We start from the raw sequence: 16601 nt of genomic DNA on the forward strand, positions 1-16601 counted from the left end.
CCCCCCCCCCCCCCCAGCGGCACCCATAGTTCAGCCGTCCAAACTCATGTTTGCCGCTTCTTTGTCACCAGATGAGATGTACGAGATCCTTTCTAACCTGCCTGAGAGCGTGGCATACACGTGCATTAACTGCACGGAGCAGCACCCTGCAGAATGGCGACTGGCATTGGAAAAGGAACTGCAGGTTTCTCTGAAGCAGGTTCTGACAGCCCTGTTAAATTCCAGGACCACAAGTCACTTGCTGCGTTACAGACAGGTGAGCTTGCGACTTGAGAATGAGTCCCATTTTTGCCCTATTCTTGCCGGTGGCTTGCGTTCTGGTTGTGGTTCATGTCTTATTTTGGGTGACTTACTGTACTTGATAAATCATAGTGCACGTGATTTCAGTTTTCTTACTTTTGTAGGTTCCCCGTGAAATACCAAAGATCAGTGACTTTTACAGTGTGCACAATTAGTCGATGATAGATCTCCCTTTTAGAGAGAAGGGCAAATTTGAGATAATCACTGCTGAGGAAGGAGATTTTTGTGCTTGAAGTACTTGCTTGGGAAGTTGTCTGACTTAAGGACAAGAATTGGGATCACCAGTGTTAATTACTTAGCCCCTTTTGTGCAAACAACCTTTTTCCTGCTGTCCATACTAAAAAGTATTAAATTCTTAAAAATAAAATAAAAATTGTTGTATGTGAGATGGATTCCTAATGCCTGCTTCTAAGAAGTTGGGGCTTGTTGTCACCTCTTGGGTTCAGTTCAAAAACTGTTCACAGTCACTTGAAGCTCTGCAGCCGACTTGCATTCCTGTTCAACGCCAGTATGTGTCTGTTTTTGCCTGGTTCTTTGGCAATCTTCCTTTTGTGCATAATATTGTTCGGCTGTGTTTTAAAGAAGTGAAAGGATAATGAAATATCAGAGCTTCTAATGTATGCTCATTTTCTTACTTCAAGTGATAGTTCTGGGACTGCATTACAGCCAGGTAGAAATTAAGTCTCCTGAGTTGTATCCCTACTCGGCTACCCGCTCAGCGTGTCGTCCAAGGTGCGGCTCTTCACCATGCGTTGCCCCTTTTTGTCCTTCTGTAAAATGGAGTGCACCCTACCACACAGGATACTGCTTTGAAGAGTGACATTATGCCAGCAAAAATATTTCATAAATTTTCATAGATTTCATAGGCATTAGGGCTGGAAGGGTCCTCGTAAGATCGTCAGGTCCAGCCCCCTGCCCAAGGGGCAGCAAGTCAGCTAGGGTCAAAGCATCCCAGCAAGATAAGCATTCAGGTGTTTCTTGGAAGTGTCCAGAGTAGGTGCTTGCACCATCTCTGGAAGAAGGCTATTCCAGGCCTTGGGAGCTCGGACAGTAAAGAAGCTTTTCCTTATGTCCAGCCTGAAACAGTCCTGGAGGAGCTTGTGACGGTTGGACCTTGTCATCCCCTGGGGTGCTCTGGTGGATGCTTTTGTCGTTCCTTGGGGTGCTCTGGCCAAATGCTCAAACATTTGGATGCTTATTTGAAGGCTGTGGTGTTCAGTGGCACGGTTTTGTGTGGTCAGATTTCTAAAGAATCTGAAGAACTGATCCGATTGTTGTAAACTTATCCGTGACTTGCATGTCTGCAGCAGAATAGGTGAAGACTTTTGTTTCTGATGCACACAGCAGGCTCCTGTCTTAAGTAGTTGGTCAATATTAGGCACTGCCCAGGAAGAGATGAGAAGCAGGAAGATGTGTGAGCCGGGAAAAACCTTTGGACTATACTGGTGAAATAGCAAGGAAAATCGCTGTTACAGCACATCTGTTTAGCTCGGCATCGATTAATTTTGTTGTTTACAAAAAAAAAAAAGAGGACACGTGTTTCCCAGGGTTAGAGGCCAGCACCAGTAAGCTGGTAAAAATCTTAAGGTTCTTTTGTTTGGTTTTTTTGGAGGTGAGCTCAGAAGTTTGCCCATTGAACCTCTTGTATTTTAGACTAATGTCATCCACATCTGTGCAGAGGAAAAGTGTGTTCAAGTGTGAAGTTACTCATTAAAGGCAGAATGTTGTCCTCTTCTGTTTGTTAACAGGCAGCCAAACCACCTGATTTAAATCCTGAGACAGAAGAGAGCATACCGTCCAGAAGTTCTCCTGAAGGCCCCGACCCTCCTGTCCTAACAGAGGTCAGCAAACAGGAAGAGCAGCAGCCTCTGGACCTAGAAGGAGTAAAAAGAAAAATGGATCAAGGGGGTTACACTTCTGTGGTACGTAACCTCATTCGTCTTACAGCGGCTCAGTTGTAAACCCCACGTGTTATAAAATAGTTGGTTACATGCTGAAGTCTTGTCTTGTGAAGAGGGGGTCTGGGTTTACAAGCAGTAGTTTCAGTGCTACCACCAGCCTGCCATTAAAGATATTCCTTTCATTATTTTGTTGTCAGTTCTTCTCCGCTGAGCCGGTATTTTAGCCAAAGTAACTACAGATCGTGTGAAAAGTCTGTACCAAAGGCTGAGGAGCTGGGGAGAGGTTATGGCAAATGTGCCTTATCAATTAAGTTGCACGGCCAGTTAATTTGAGAATTGGCCAAACTGTTTGAGGTATAAGCAGTGTAGGGCTCTGGATGATGAAGAGCAGTATTTTAGTTAGTTGCAGGGGGTTTGCATGTAGGCTAAGCATAGGGGGTGGCCCAAGTATGTGGAAGAGTAATTTGCTGATATGACAGACGTGTATGTTTTCTCGCAGTTGGAATTCAGTGATGATATTGTGAAGATTATTCAAGCGGCCATTAATTCAGATGGAGGGCAGCCAGAAATTAAAAAAGCCAACAGCATGGTCAAGTCCTTCTTTATTCGGGTGAGCAAGATGACAGTTAATTTTTAAATGGTGTATTATGTCATAGACATGGTAAAAAACAAAAAAAAACAAAAAAACAAAAAAAAAACACACTTTCAGTCCCTAATTTCTGATGGTTCTGGCCCTTTATGGTGCCTTTGGGTTCAGTGTACTCCTGAGCATTTAGCATTGCTTGGCTGTCTCTGGAAAAAAAGTAAAAGACTTTGGCAGTTTTCTTAAGGTTAAGAGTTTATTCCGACTAGCCTAAAATCTACACATCTGCAGTGGATCTTGGATAAATGTCTTTGCCCTTTTTATGTATGTTTTGTAACATTTCTAATCGAGTGTTGTTTTACCTTCAGCAAATGGAGCGTGTTTTTCCATGGTTCAGTGTAAAAAAGTCCAGGTTTTGGGAGCCAAATAAAGTAACAAGCAAGTAAGTAACTCTTCTATAACAAGTAGCAGTACCTGCAGTGATTGGCAGCTGTTCAGACAAAAAAAAAAAAAAAAAATGAGGTTCTGCTACTGCTAATTAAAACAGTAAGCAGATTCCTGTGCTCATGCATGTTTTGCGTTTCTGAAACGGAGGGAGTTAAAAGCAGGATCTGAAACCTGGTGTAGAGGGTGTTGGCTATTTGTGAGCCAGTCTCTGTCTAGCATTGCTTGCATTCTGGTTATAGATTATCTCAAAGGACACCGCAGCACAAGCCTTGAAGCATGACTGACAGGGTGCAATGCCTGCTTGAGAAGTTAGAATTTGTACGAATGTGGAAGTGAACAGTTCTGGATGCTGAATGTGGATGTGCTAGTTGGCAGTTCCCGGATGTATCCAGGCTTCACAGTTGACTTGTTTTATTTCTAGCAGCGGGATGCTGCCAAATGCAGTGCTTCCCCCTTCGCTTGACCATAACTACGCTCAGTGGCAGGAGCGTGAGGAGCACAATCGCACTGAACAGCCCCCTTTGATGAAGAAAATTATTCCTGCTCCAAAACCCAAAGGGCCTGGAGAACCAGATTCACCAACTCCTCTGCATCCTCCTACACCACCTATCTCTAGTAAGAAAACAGCTTCTGCCAGAGTTGGCCCTAAACCCATCATGTCACTTGGGTACCCAAGACAGGTCTTTATTAATTCTCCAGAGCAATTTGGATGCACTTATTCCTTTGGGCAATCTTTAAATGGTTCCATGGTGTCTTGTTAATCTAGAGTTTACCAAGTCAGTCGGGATATGTGGAGCTTTGACAGAGCTACTTGAGCTACACCCGGGGTCCCCTTCAGATCTGTTCAGATGCACTGGGCACAAAAGCATATGAGAAAAAGGCAGCAGAACAGGCTGCAGAGGCGGGAGGCAGGGACAGGATATGGCAGGCAGCATGAAGCTGCAGATTTTGGATGGAGACAGGAGCAGGGAATCCTTTAGGGGTAGTTTGGAGCTGCAAGGCTAGAGACCCAAAATGGGAGCACGGGAAGTTCTGGTGAGTGGTGCGGGGCAGGGAGCGGGGCAAAATTCTGGAGTGGGTCTGACAGAAGAACCAGCTTGCCGGGTGGCAATAAGTTGTCTTCCTGTTGCACATGGATCCTCCCCCCTTTTCTTTTTAAAGCCCATGGAGGAGGAAGAGGTTGAGGAAATGTTGCTTGCCCTGTGGGCGTCTTGCCTCTCCACTGGTCCTTTCTTCTGTCTCTCTTCTGGGTCAGGAAGAGAAAAAACAGAAGAAAGGAAGTTATCCTGAACTGTTAGTTTGTTGGGATTTCTTCTGCCAAGCTTGAGCCCAGGAACGTTGTACGTAACTGTCCCTTCTCCCCAGGCAGAGCTCTTGTAGGCTGTACAGTTTGCCTGACTGAAGTTTCAAAACTTCAGGCTGGTATTTGAAACTGTGTAGGCTGCTCTTTGACTCTTCTACACTTGTGCATTTAAGACTTGTAAACTGAGAAGTCTTCTAGATAAATATTTCCCTCCCCAGCCTTTTCTCTTTAAAGACCAGTTGCCAGGAATAAACAACATTCTTTCTTTTGGCTGTAAGGCTCTGATAGAAGCAGGGAGGATAGTCCTGAACTTAATCCACCTCCTGATGTGGAAGACAACCGGCAGTGCGCACTCTGTCTGAAGTATGGCGATGATAGTGCTAATGTAAGTACCTAGCATACGTGCCCCTACAGGCTATGTGATGGGAACAACATTTAACAGCGGATTTTGCTTTGAACCTGGAAGCGCAATACAAGCAAGTGATTGAAGTTCTCTTTGCTTGCAATCCGATATTAAAGTACTGTAGCTTATATTAAGAGAAAAATAATTATGTATTTTGCTCTGGTGTTGGATGTACTGTGGTTCTAATGTCAACATTTCCCCTTGGCAGTAAGAGAGAGATTGCTGCTGTGATAGGAGCTCGTCGTATAACATATGAGGAGAAAGTCTTAAGGAGGTGCACAGATTTTGGATGAAGTGACTGATAATAGTGGGAGGCACAGGAAAAACCTGTAGGGACAGAAGTTTAATTTCCCTCCTTCATAGAGCATGTTGCAGATTGTGGAACATGTGACCAAGAGGACTCGACCTTTTAAGTTCTCTTTAGTTTGGGTCCCTTTTTTAAACTTTGAGATTTACTGCTAATTTGCTAGACTTCATTTTTGGGTGGTCTTAAGTCCAGTGAACTCCTGAAATCTTTGTGCGTTGCTGTGCACTACAGAACCTTTGAACAGACTCTCTGTTGCCTGCTGTTCTTTAGGATGCTGGACGTCTCCTCTACATTGGCCAGAATGAGTGGACACATGTGAACTGTGCTCTATGGTCAGCAGAAGTGTTTGAAGATGATGATGGGTCTCTGAAAAATGTACACATGGCGGTGATCAGGGGAAAACAGTTGGTGGGTATAAGCGAACGGTGCTTAATTAGAGTTGAGGAGATGTAGTGTTCAGATTTGAGGCCTGGCTGAAGGATATTTTGTGCGTGTCTCCTTCTATTATTCATCTGGTTGCTTCTTTTATTGTCTGTAATACAAAGAATAACTTCCCAACGTTTTCACTAAGCTAACTGAAAGCATAGGAAAGCTTACTTTTTCTTTCTGAGTCGCTGTAAACTCGTAGTGCAAAAAATAGGGGAAACCAAAAGGTGCTTGTAATGGGAGTGTGTGGGAGTAACACTTTGTGGACTGAGAATTTTTTTTTTTCCCCAAGGGAATCTCTCACTAACAGATTCTCTGACTGGAGCAATTTAGACACCATAGTTTTATTTTAAAAATACCCATACTTTTGACACGTCTTGATGCTTACGTGCTGCACCGAAAATGTATAAGGTGTGCAATGGTGCAGTAAAGAATTAGGACTTTCTGGGTTGTCTGTTTGATTTGATGACACTAGTGAGACTTGGATGAGAGGCAGGGTCTGTTCCTAGATGAAAATTCCAGGTTAGCTGTTTTAGTTGAGAATAAACAACAGCTGAGCCCAGAAGGATGCTCAGAAAACCAAGTACTGATTAATTATTTTAACGTCTTCCTTTCATGCACTTATCGCTTTAAACATTGGAAAACATTAAATAGTTGCATATAATTTTCTGCTCCAATTCCTAGTGGTCATGGAAGATAGTTAATCTTGTAGTAAATCAGTGGTTGCTTCTTCCTGGAAGAAGGGAAGTGGGAATGGAGGCACTTTGTACAAACTACATTGTGAGACCAGTCTGGCCAAACTTTGGCCATAAATATTGGTATGCATCAATGGTGCGCAAGCAGTCTAGTTGGGACAGATTGGTCAGCAGTAGGACTGTCATGAATAATCCAGTGCAGTAGCAGTAGCTGCTCTTGGCAAGGTAGCTGTGTGCAGATCTGTGCAAGCTTCGCTGGTGAATACCTCTGCTCATTGTAAAGGATGAGCAGGATGGCCTTTGTGGGTTTTGGAGGAGTCTGAATTTACCTAGAAGCATTTGCTTCCTTCTCTCCATCCCTACCCCCCGCTTCCTACTCTGAGGTTTCTGGGTGTGAACCTATGTCAATGAACAGTTGACTTAACCAACATGACCAGGAGTTGGGTCAGGACTCTGAACCCTTCTTCATTCTTTAAAAAAAATGAATTGATGGTGGCTGATTTTTTTTTAAGAGCTCGTTTAGAAACCTTCTAAAATTCCTGTTTTTTGGCTCTGCAGAGATGTGAGTTTTGCCAAAAGTCAGGCGCCACAGTGGGCTGCTGCCTTACTTCCTGCACTAGCAACTATCACTTCATGTGCTCCCGAGCCAAAAACTGCGTCTTTCTGGATGATAAGAAAGTCTACTGCCAGCGACACCGCGACTTGATCAAAGGGGAGGTAAGATCATTGCCAGACGCCCTTCTTTGTCTGTAGGTGCTTTTGCTTCTTAAAAGATGAATCGCAATGGTTTCTTCATGGGTGAGGGCCTGGCAGGACTAGTGGGGAAGGGTAACTAGTGATGGCTAACCACACTGGGCAGACCAAATCAAGTGTTCGTTGAGAGAAGCTATCTGGACTATACCCAACGTGTGTTTGTGTGTCGTGTTGTGTTGTTTGTTTGAATTAACACATCACTGATGGGTTCTTGTTTCAGGTGGTGCCAGAGAATGGGTTTGAGGTTCTTAGAAGAGTTTTTGTGGATTTTGAAGGGATCAGTTTGAGAAGGAAATTTCTTAGTGGCCTGGAGCCAGAGAACATCCACATGATGATTGGTAATGTCTGGGTCTTAGCTGTTCTAATTCCTAATGCAGGAGTCTGGTGTCTGCTCTCTCATGGAAACCTTCTGGTCCTTTCTGTTTTAGGTTCAATGACGATAGACTGTTTGGGAATTCTGAACGATCTCTCAGACTGCGAAGACAAGTTGTTTCCCATTGGCTATCAGTAAGTACAAGTGGTTTCATGATCAGGTAGACTTAGGTCTTTGTTGTGGGAAACTTCCACTGAACTTGACTGAGGTTTCTTTGAGTAAAGCTCATTAAGGACCTTGGGATTAGGCTGAGTACGCACCAAGTGAAAGAGGAAGCATTTAGAGCTGCTGAGGAAAGCATAGAGGCTGTCTTCCAGGCTAGTGGAAATACTCATTATACATTTTTTAAAAACCTTTTCCAGGTGTTCTAGGGTGTACTGGAGCACAACGGATGCTCGGAAACGCTGTGTGTATACGTGCAAGATAGTGGAATGTCGCCCTCCTGTCGTAGAGCCAGATATCAATAGCACTGTAGAGCATGATGAGAACAGGACAATTGCTCACAGTCCAGCACCACTAACAGGCAAGTCCCTTAAGATACCTTTTAATGGCAGGCCATCATTCAGTGTATCGTGTTTGCAGCTAAATGGCTTGTGACCTTGAGGTTGCATTCTCTGTAGTAAGCTTGGGACCTTCTTAATTTTCAGATAGTCCTATTTCAGATAGGAGTGGATGCACAAATCACTTGTTTTTACAGTTATGTGACCTATATCTTGGGATTTTTTTAAAATTATTTATAACTCTCACGGTTGCATAGGTAACTTTTGAAATCTTGAACCCAGTATAAGGGGCTACAGTAGTGCCTTTGTTTGCAGTAATAGTACTGCTGGACTAGTACTGCCAAATTGTGAACTGTTCCATTTGTCTTGGGCTCTTATCTCTAAAAACCAAAACTGCTTTAAATATCAGTGTTACAAATGTCACTGCTGTTCATTTTAGCAGAAACAGCAAAATATTGTAGCCTCCTCCATGGTTCTAAAATATTTCCCAGAAGGCTACACGCGCTGCAAGTCTCAATTATTCCCCTCTGGAACCTCCACCATCATCTCTTGGCAGCTTTTACAATACAGTTGTATTTTGTCAATGGACCGTATTTACAACTACTTAAAACTGAACATACCTAATGGGAAGTTACATGATTCATTTCTTATATATTTGATTCCTAATCAACAAATGACCACATATCTATTTTGGGCACCTTGAGCAAAAGCAAACCAACTGAAGCAGTTAATGTACCAACAGTCCTCAGCAAAACTCCCCTTTTCCCTGGGCTGCTCCCTGTCCCGAAGTCAGCGATTTTTTTTTTTTTTTTAAGATAGAGCACCTTGGCTGTTCTGGCCTAAAATGGGGAGGGTGAGCTCTAAGACAGTGGGCCCCTCACTGAGAACACTGTATTGTCTCAGTGCTCCCATTCAAGTGCCTCTGCTGATCATACCTCTAGTAGTATTTCTGGAAAGGAGAAAATCTCACAAGTAGGCAGGGCTTTTAAGCCAGTTAGGGCTTTATTGGTCCAAATAGCAATTAAAATTCTCCAATTTTTAATTTAAATGCAGATGCTATAGAGTTTCAAGTCTGCTGCATAAGACTGGCACAGAATCCTTTGGGCCTTGCTCCAGAATTTAAGTTCACGTTTCTGAGGAGTACATGGGGACTTTGATTATAATGCAAATCTTTTAATGGACATGGAAGAGGATGTAGGAGATTGAATCAGGAGATTCATTTATTAGTAATTACCATTGGTGCTGGTGGAGCTTTAGAGATGCATAGAAAGATGAGATCATTGTCTCAGAAGCAGCGTGTGGGTTAATAGTGAAGCTGCCACATAATTTGTTCATAGCTTTGTTCACTGAGATTTTTGGTTCAAAGGTTTCAGTAGAAGGAGCTTATTTACACGGAAGAAGGTGGGCTTTTGCTCTCTTATGGGTCGTGCAAAATAACAGTATTTTTATATTTTGCTTGGCAAGTGTGCTTTGATTTCCTTGAGGAAAGGTTGTTGTAGATGCTCCAGCAGACCTCAGCTTTTAATGGTGACTGTTTTATGTTCTGTTAAAATCTTGTTCTGCAGTGGAAACTCCACCCAAAGAGAATCGAAATACACCAGAAATTGTAAACCCTCCGTCGCCAGATCGCCCCCAGCATTCTCAGACCTCCAGTTCCTGTTACTATCCTATGATATCGAAGGGTGGCAGGATCAGGACTCCAAGCTATCCCTCAACGCAGCGGTCTCCTGGGTCTAGGCCTTTGCCCTCTGCAGGTATTAGGTTGATTTTTCTTCCATTGCTTCTGCATGCATTATGCTCTGGCTTTTAGAAATTCTTATAGTTCTTTGGTACCAGGTTGACTGTAGAAAAGGTTGTGAAAAGTGAGAGTGGATTTGGGGTAAGAAAAGATGTTCTGGGGGCAGACAGCATAAATTACCTTTCAGGGGGGTGAGGGGGGGAAGAGATGCACCCTTCTTTAGTCCATAAGGTGCAAATCTACCCTATCTTCTACCTTAACTGTAGACAGGCTGTCATTTCTCCTTGCATCAGTCATTCCTCACTTGATAACTGTTGGAATAATGTTTCACAAAATTAAGGTAATTAATAAGTCCTATAAAAATGTTTTGAAATCTTTTTGATGGAACTCATAGAAACGCAACTTCTGAAAAAGAAATCAGACTTATTGATCTTTTTTTTCCCAAAGTTAGCTGAAATCTTGTACGGCGTCGTTCCAAGGTCCTTTTCAGATAAAAGCAAAGATATTAGCCCCCTTTAATCGTCACAAAATTAGGATATCCTGCCATGCTGTTATCATGTTTTCAGAATTAGGTTTTAAGTTTTCAGGGACCGTATATTGTAGACAACCGTCAATCCTCTGACTAGGTACAAGAGGCCCAGTCAGGTGTCTGATGAATCTGCTTGTACTGAATCCTGTGGCCATGACACCAAAGCCTTTGGTACGCGTGTCTGGGCAAGAGTGTGGAGGAGTGGAGGCTGCCCTAGATCTACCGTCCCCCCAAAGGCCAGAGCGAGTCCAGACATTCATTGCCTTGATGGTTGTCGTGTCTACCAGAGAGCAACAGAGGAGAACTGTTGCTGACTGCCTAACGCGTTTCTGTCAGGGTGATGTCCCTTAGCCTTTCTCCAACTAACGAGTACCCACAAGGCAGGGAGGTCTGGGGTTTTGAGGCACCCTATACTTGCCGTACTCTGGAGGCTGTAACATTGTGGGTTTCATAAGAGCCACCCTGCCGCAAGTACCCCCACCACGGGCCACCAGTTGGATTTAGTTTACAGTCATAGCCAGGAACAAAATATAGTGTAGCATTAAATCCTACAAAGTTTAATTCGGAAGCTGTGAGTGTTGACATTGAGAAATTTTGAGCTGTCAGCTTTGCATAGGGGATGTGTATACAAAGGGTCTGATGTGGGGGGTGGGTATTTCTTCATTCTAATTTTTTACAGAGCTTACCTAAATCTTTTGTTAGTTGTATTTCTTGGCATGTCTGGCTCTGTATTAGACTGAGTGACCTGTATGTGCTGGTCATGTGAAATTCACTGTTTTACTCTTTCCTCTTCAGGGAGTCCTACACCAATGACCCATGAGATTGTAACAGTGGGGGATCCTTTACTGTCCTCTGGACTTAGAAGCATTGGCTCTAGGAGGCACAGTACTTCCTCTTTGTCACAGCAGCAGTCCAAACTCCGAATGATTTCCCCCACCAGAGCTGGGAATACTTACTCCAGACACAGTGTGTCTTCGGTATCTAGCATTGGGTCCTCCTCTGAGCGTGAACTGCATGCAAAAAATACAGACCACTTCACAGGGTCAGTGAATTCAAGTACTCCAAGTACTCTAGTTCAAAGTAGTCCTGCTACTTCTAGCTCCCAGAGAATAGTACCTACAAGTGGAAGTAAAACTTGTCACTTGGATGGATCTCAGTCTTCAGAAATAAAACACACCAGTGGCTCAGACTTGATGCCTAAAACTGTGTCTTCAAAAGGAGAGAAGACAAAAATTTTGAGCTCAAAGGACTCTGATTCTTCAGCTCATAGTTCTGCTTCTGCAGGAAATGCTAAGATGTCCACTCCAGCACACAGCTCCTCAGGCATAGAGTTAAACATTAATAAAGCAGGAACTTTTCAAGAGCCTTCTTCAGGAACATTTTCTGCCAAAGAGACCATGTCCTTTCCATCTTTACATCAGAGAGGCCAAAGGAAAGAGCGAGATCCGCATACAGAACCTGTGCAACTAGAGAAAACTCTGTCAGTCGAAGACACCGATGCAAAGAGCGTGAAGGTGGCGGGAGCGAATAGCAGATCTTCTGCAGCAAGTGAGCAGGTAGCTTCAGCCTGCAGAGAGAAACGACAGAAAGGGAAAAAATTGATGAAAGACGCTTTCAAAGAGAAACATTCCGTTAAATCTTTTCCAGACTCGAGTCAAGCAACAGCCAGTGATGAAGGAAGCCTAAAACCAGACTTCAACCAGGCTTTGGCAAATGAACAAATTAGTCAGAGGTTGTGTAATAACGTTTCAGCTGACAAAACTGGGGAGACTGCACCTGCACAAGGCAACTCTAAAGCTCCTCTGGTGCAGGTTGAAGTGGCCTCAAAGGACAGTCAGGCTCCTAGAAAACGCACGGTTAAAGTCACCCTCACTCCTCTCAAGATGGAAAGTGAAAGCCAATCTAAAAATGCACGAAAAGAAAGCGATTCTGAATCTCAGTCTAAGGGCACAGAACCAGCTGCTTTGGCAGAGCAGTCTTCAGCGTCGGAAACCCCAGGAGACAGCCCTGCGGTTCAGGCAAGTCCCAGCGATGCCCCGGCACAGGAATCTCAAAATAATTCTTACGAGACTTTGCCTGTCCAGGATAGAAACCTGATTCTTCAGGATGGAACAAAAGCTCAAGAAGACGGCTCCTATAAGCGGAGGTATCCTCGAAGGAGCGCTCGGGCCAGGTCTAACATGTTCTTTGGACTGACCCCTTTGTATGGTGTGAGATCTTATGGAGAGGAAGACATTCCTTTCTACAGCAACTCGACTGGGAAGAAGCGGGGAAAGAGGTCTGCAGAAGGACAGGTAGATGGGGCAGACGACCTGAGTACTTCAGATGAGGATGACTTGTACTATTACAATTTTACTAGGACAGTGGTTTCCTCCAGTGCAGAAGAGAGGCTTGGATCCCATAATTTATTCAGAGAGGAGGAGCAGTGTGATCTTCCAAAAATCTCCCAGCTAGATGGTGTGGATGATGGAACAGAAAGTGATACGAGTGTTGCAGCAACAACAAGAAAAGTAAATCAGGTGACTAAAAGAAATGGGAAAGAAAATGGAACGGAAAACTTAAAGCTTGATCGAACAGAAGAAACTGGAGAGAAAGTACAAGTCACCAAGAGCTCTGCTGGCCACAAAACGGATCCAAAGATAGATAATTGCCACCCTGTAAGCAGAGTTAAAGCGCAGGGCCAGGATTCCCTGGAAGCTCAGCTGAGCTCCTTGGATACAGGCCGCAGAGCTCATGCTAGCACGCCCTCCGATAAGAATTTACTGGATACTTTTAACACAGAACTGCTGAAGTCAGACTCCGACAACAACAACAGCGATGACTGCGGAAACATTCTCCCTTCAGACATCATGGACTTTGTGTTAAAGAATACACCGTCTATGCAGGCTTTAGGAGAAAGTCCAGAGTCGTCTTCATCTGAACTTCTAACGCTGGGGGAAGGGCTAGGTCTCGATAGCAATCGTGGCAAGGACATGGGCTTGTTCGAAGTCTTTTCTCAACAGTTGCCGACTGCTGAACCAGTGGATAGTAGCGTTTCTTCTTCTATATCAGCAGAGGAACAGTTTGAGTTGCCTTTAGAACTTCCTTCTGATCTCTCTGTTCTCACTACTCGCAGTCCTACTGTGCCCAGTCAAAATCACAATAGGCTCGCTGTAATTTCAGAGCCTTCGCTCTCGTCTTCGGGGGAGAGGTCTATCCTCGCTTTGCCTTCCGCGGAGTCTGGGGAAAAGAGAGTTACGGTCACAGAAAAATCTGCCTCCAGTGAAGGAGATGCAGCTCTGTTAAGCCCAGGAGTAGACCCAAGCCCTGAAGGACACATGACTCCTGATCATTTTATCCAGGGTCACATAGATGCAGAGCATATTGCCAGCCCTCCCTGTGGCCCAGTGGAACAAGGACACGGCAGCAACCAGGACTTAACCAGGAACAGCGGGACCCCTGGTATTCAGGTGCCAGTGTCTCCTACTGTTCCTCTGCCAAATCAGAAGTATGTTCCCAATTCCACTGACAGTCCTGGTCCATCACAGATTTCCAATGCTGCAGTACAGACCACCCCACCCCACTTAAAACCAGCCACTGAAAAGCTTCTTGTAGTCAATCAGAATATGCAGCCGCTGTATGTCCTCCAGACTCTTCCCAATGGTGTTACACAAAAAATACAACTGACACCTTCTGTCAGCTCTGCACAGAGCGTGATGGAGACCAGTGCGTCAGTGCTGGGGCCCATGGGAAGTGGGCTTACTTTGACTACGGGATTAAATCCCAGTCTACCGTCATCTCAGTCTCTCTTTCCACCCACTAGCAAAGGGCTGCTGCCTATGTCTCATCACCAGCATTTACATCCGTTCCCCACTGCCACTCAGAGCAGTTTCCCCCCAAATATTGGCAATCCTACATCAAGTCTCCTTATTGGTGTACAGCCACCCCCTGATCCGCAGCTTTTAGTGTCTGAAGCAAACCAGAGGACAGATCTTGGCACGGCAGCTTCTACGCCAGCTTCTGGCCTTAGTAAGAAAAGGCCAATATCCCGTCTGCAGTCACGGAAGAACAAAAAGCTGGCTCCCTCTGGAACCACATCTGCCATAGCCTCTTCTGATATGGTCTCCAACATGACTTTGATTAATTTTGCTCCCTCCCAACTGTCCAACCACCCGTTAGATTTGGGAACCCTTGGAAATTCAACATCCCATAGAACTGTTCCTAACATAATCAAAAGATCTAAATCTGGAGTCATGTATTTTGAGCAAACATCTTTGCTGCCACAGAGCGTAGGAGCAGCCACTGCTGCTGCAGCAGTTGGCACTTCTCCCAGTGTTATTGGACCAGATACCAGCCACCTCGCAGCAGGGCCAGTGTCAGGACTGGCATCAAGTTCATCAGTACTGAATGTAGTGTCCATGCAGGCCACAGCAGCTCCCGCCAGCGGTGGGTCAGTACCTGGCCACGTTCTGGGACAAGGTTCGGTAACATTAACGAGCCCTGGGTTGCTGGGAGACCTTGGGTCAATAAGCAATCTCTTGATCAAAGCCAGTCAGCAAAGCCTTGGTCTTCAGGAGCAGCACATGGCTTTGCCACCAGGCTCTGGGATGTTTTCACAACTGGGGACATCACAAACTCCATCCACAGCAGCAATGACAGCTGCATCAAGCATATGTGTGCTGCCTTCAGCACAGACTTTGGGCATGACAGTTGCTCCATCATCCACAGACCCAGAAGGCTCTTATCAGCTTCAGCATATGACACAGCTTTTAGCTAGCAAAACTGGGATTGCCTCCTCCCAGCTGGACCTCAGCTCTGCGTCTGCAACTCAGTTGTCGAGCTTTCCGCAGCTGGTGGACATGCCTAACAGCACAGGACTTGAGCAAAACCAGGTTTCCACATCTGTGATGCATGCCAGTTCAGCGTCTCCGGGAGGCTCCCCATCATCTGGCCAGCAGTCTGCGAGTAGCTCAGTGCTTGGCCTCACAAAAACAAAGCCAAAAATCAAGCGAATTCAACCATCCTTAGACAAAGGAAATGGAAAGAAGCACAAAACTTCTCACATGTGGACCAGTTCCTCTGAAGTACACATTCCAGACAGAGGGACCAATGACATATCACAGGTCTCAGCTACAGGGTAAGAAAAATGCTGGTTTTGTTTTATTTTTGAAGTAGCAAGAGGATTCTTTGATGTAGAAGCAGAAAAAGTTGGCTTTCCCTGTGTGGTTCTTGTGTCACAAGTTTCTCTCTTGGCTTCTCTTAGTAAATCCTTCAGTAGTAGTAGTTTCTAGTGTGCAGTCTGCCATGAATAGGAAAAGGGATGTCTAAAGAAATCAGCGCTAGGACTTTGCCAGGCAGAACTCCTAAGACATCCAAGATTTGAAGTCCATGGTTAGCCCTGACAATATATTATTCTTGATTTGATGGTGCTTTATTTGAGAGGAAGGAAGTTTGCCATAAGCTCTTTGCAGACCAGGAAGAGCTAGCAGTCTAGCCATTGCTGCAGCAGCACCTGTTGTACCACCCAGCTTGAGAACCACGGTTCTAGGATGTTGTTTTAAGAAGCCCTGGGCTGCTGAGCATACCTGCTTCTTGGAGTAAACTACGTGGCTGAGTCTCTAGCCCCTTGGGGTCCTATAGGAGATCCCACGGTACTTCTTGCAAGTGTAGGAGTGTTGCAGCATCCCAGCTGAACCCATTAGGAATATTGCATCCTGCTTTCCTGAATTCTTTTGCCCTTTCAAATGGATGTGGGATTAGTTACACCCTTAACTGCTGGGTAGTGTTGGTCTTTGCTGGAAAATTAGTGCCATGTTTTGTGTAGAAATGTCTGTTCTCAGTGGCAGTCAGTGGTCTCCAAAAATAGAATTGTAAAATGTTTAAGATTCTTTCGGTGCTATTGTTCTGTCCTCCTATTTTCCGTCTCTCACGAACATCAACTGAAAACAATGCAATGTAAGTGTAGTGCTCTTTGTAGGAAAGTCGCTGCAGTATTTTGGTACCTAACTGAACTGCTGAAGGTACATTTAGGCACCAAGAGATGTGGATTAAGATTTTTTTTTTTTTTTATTTAACAGCTTTAAGCTGTAGTCCCCACATGCTGGCAATGGGGTACTAAGCAGACAAGTGCATGCACGAGGCTTGTCATCAAGGCCGCCAGAAATGCAGTGCGATCCCGTAATTCTTGGGAGCTGCTCAAAAGAACTGTTGGTGTTAGTGCTACTGAATGCCTCTCTTACCCTGATCAGTTAGCGGCTGCAGGCACGTGTAACAGTTGAAATGTTCCAGAATGTCACTAACTGGCAACCAGGTCTCAATTTTTGTGTGTGTCCATGCCTTTAATTTTCAGTGTCATACAGTTGAT

The 16601-nt window shown here is 44.7% G+C and overlaps 1 protein-coding gene across 3 annotated transcripts in view; it reads left to right on the forward strand.

Annotated features, from left to right (window-relative positions):
• Positions 1 to 16601, forward strand: part of KMT2A (lysine methyltransferase 2A) — a 45370-nt gene that overhangs the window by 16903 nt on the left and 11866 nt on the right. For all 3 annotated transcript variants that reach the window (XM_019512113.1, XM_019512120.1, XM_019512126.1), the window contains 13 exons: positions 72 to 256; positions 2049 to 2222; positions 2701 to 2811; positions 3153 to 3226; positions 3653 to 3846; positions 4813 to 4919; positions 5515 to 5652; positions 6924 to 7082; positions 7339 to 7456; positions 7547 to 7625; positions 7854 to 8014; positions 9557 to 9745; positions 11054 to 15374. In XM_019512113.1, coding sequence (XP_019367658.1) covers positions 72 to 256; positions 2049 to 2222; positions 2701 to 2811; positions 3153 to 3226; positions 3653 to 3846; positions 4813 to 4919; positions 5515 to 5652; positions 6924 to 7082; positions 7339 to 7456; positions 7547 to 7625; positions 7854 to 8014; positions 9557 to 9745; positions 11054 to 15374 — 6010 coding nt within the window. The remainder of the gene's footprint in view (positions 1 to 71; positions 257 to 2048; positions 2223 to 2700; positions 2812 to 3152; positions 3227 to 3652; positions 3847 to 4812; positions 4920 to 5514; positions 5653 to 6923; positions 7083 to 7338; positions 7457 to 7546; positions 7626 to 7853; positions 8015 to 9556; positions 9746 to 11053; positions 15375 to 16601) is intronic.

The sequence above is a fragment of the Gavialis gangeticus genome, unplaced genomic scaffold (genome assembly GCF_001723915.1).
Source record: "Gavialis gangeticus isolate Ggan-Ray unplaced genomic scaffold, GavGan_comp1, whole genome shotgun sequence".
Taxonomy (NCBI): domain Eukaryota; kingdom Metazoa; phylum Chordata; order Crocodylia; family Gavialidae; genus Gavialis; species Gavialis gangeticus.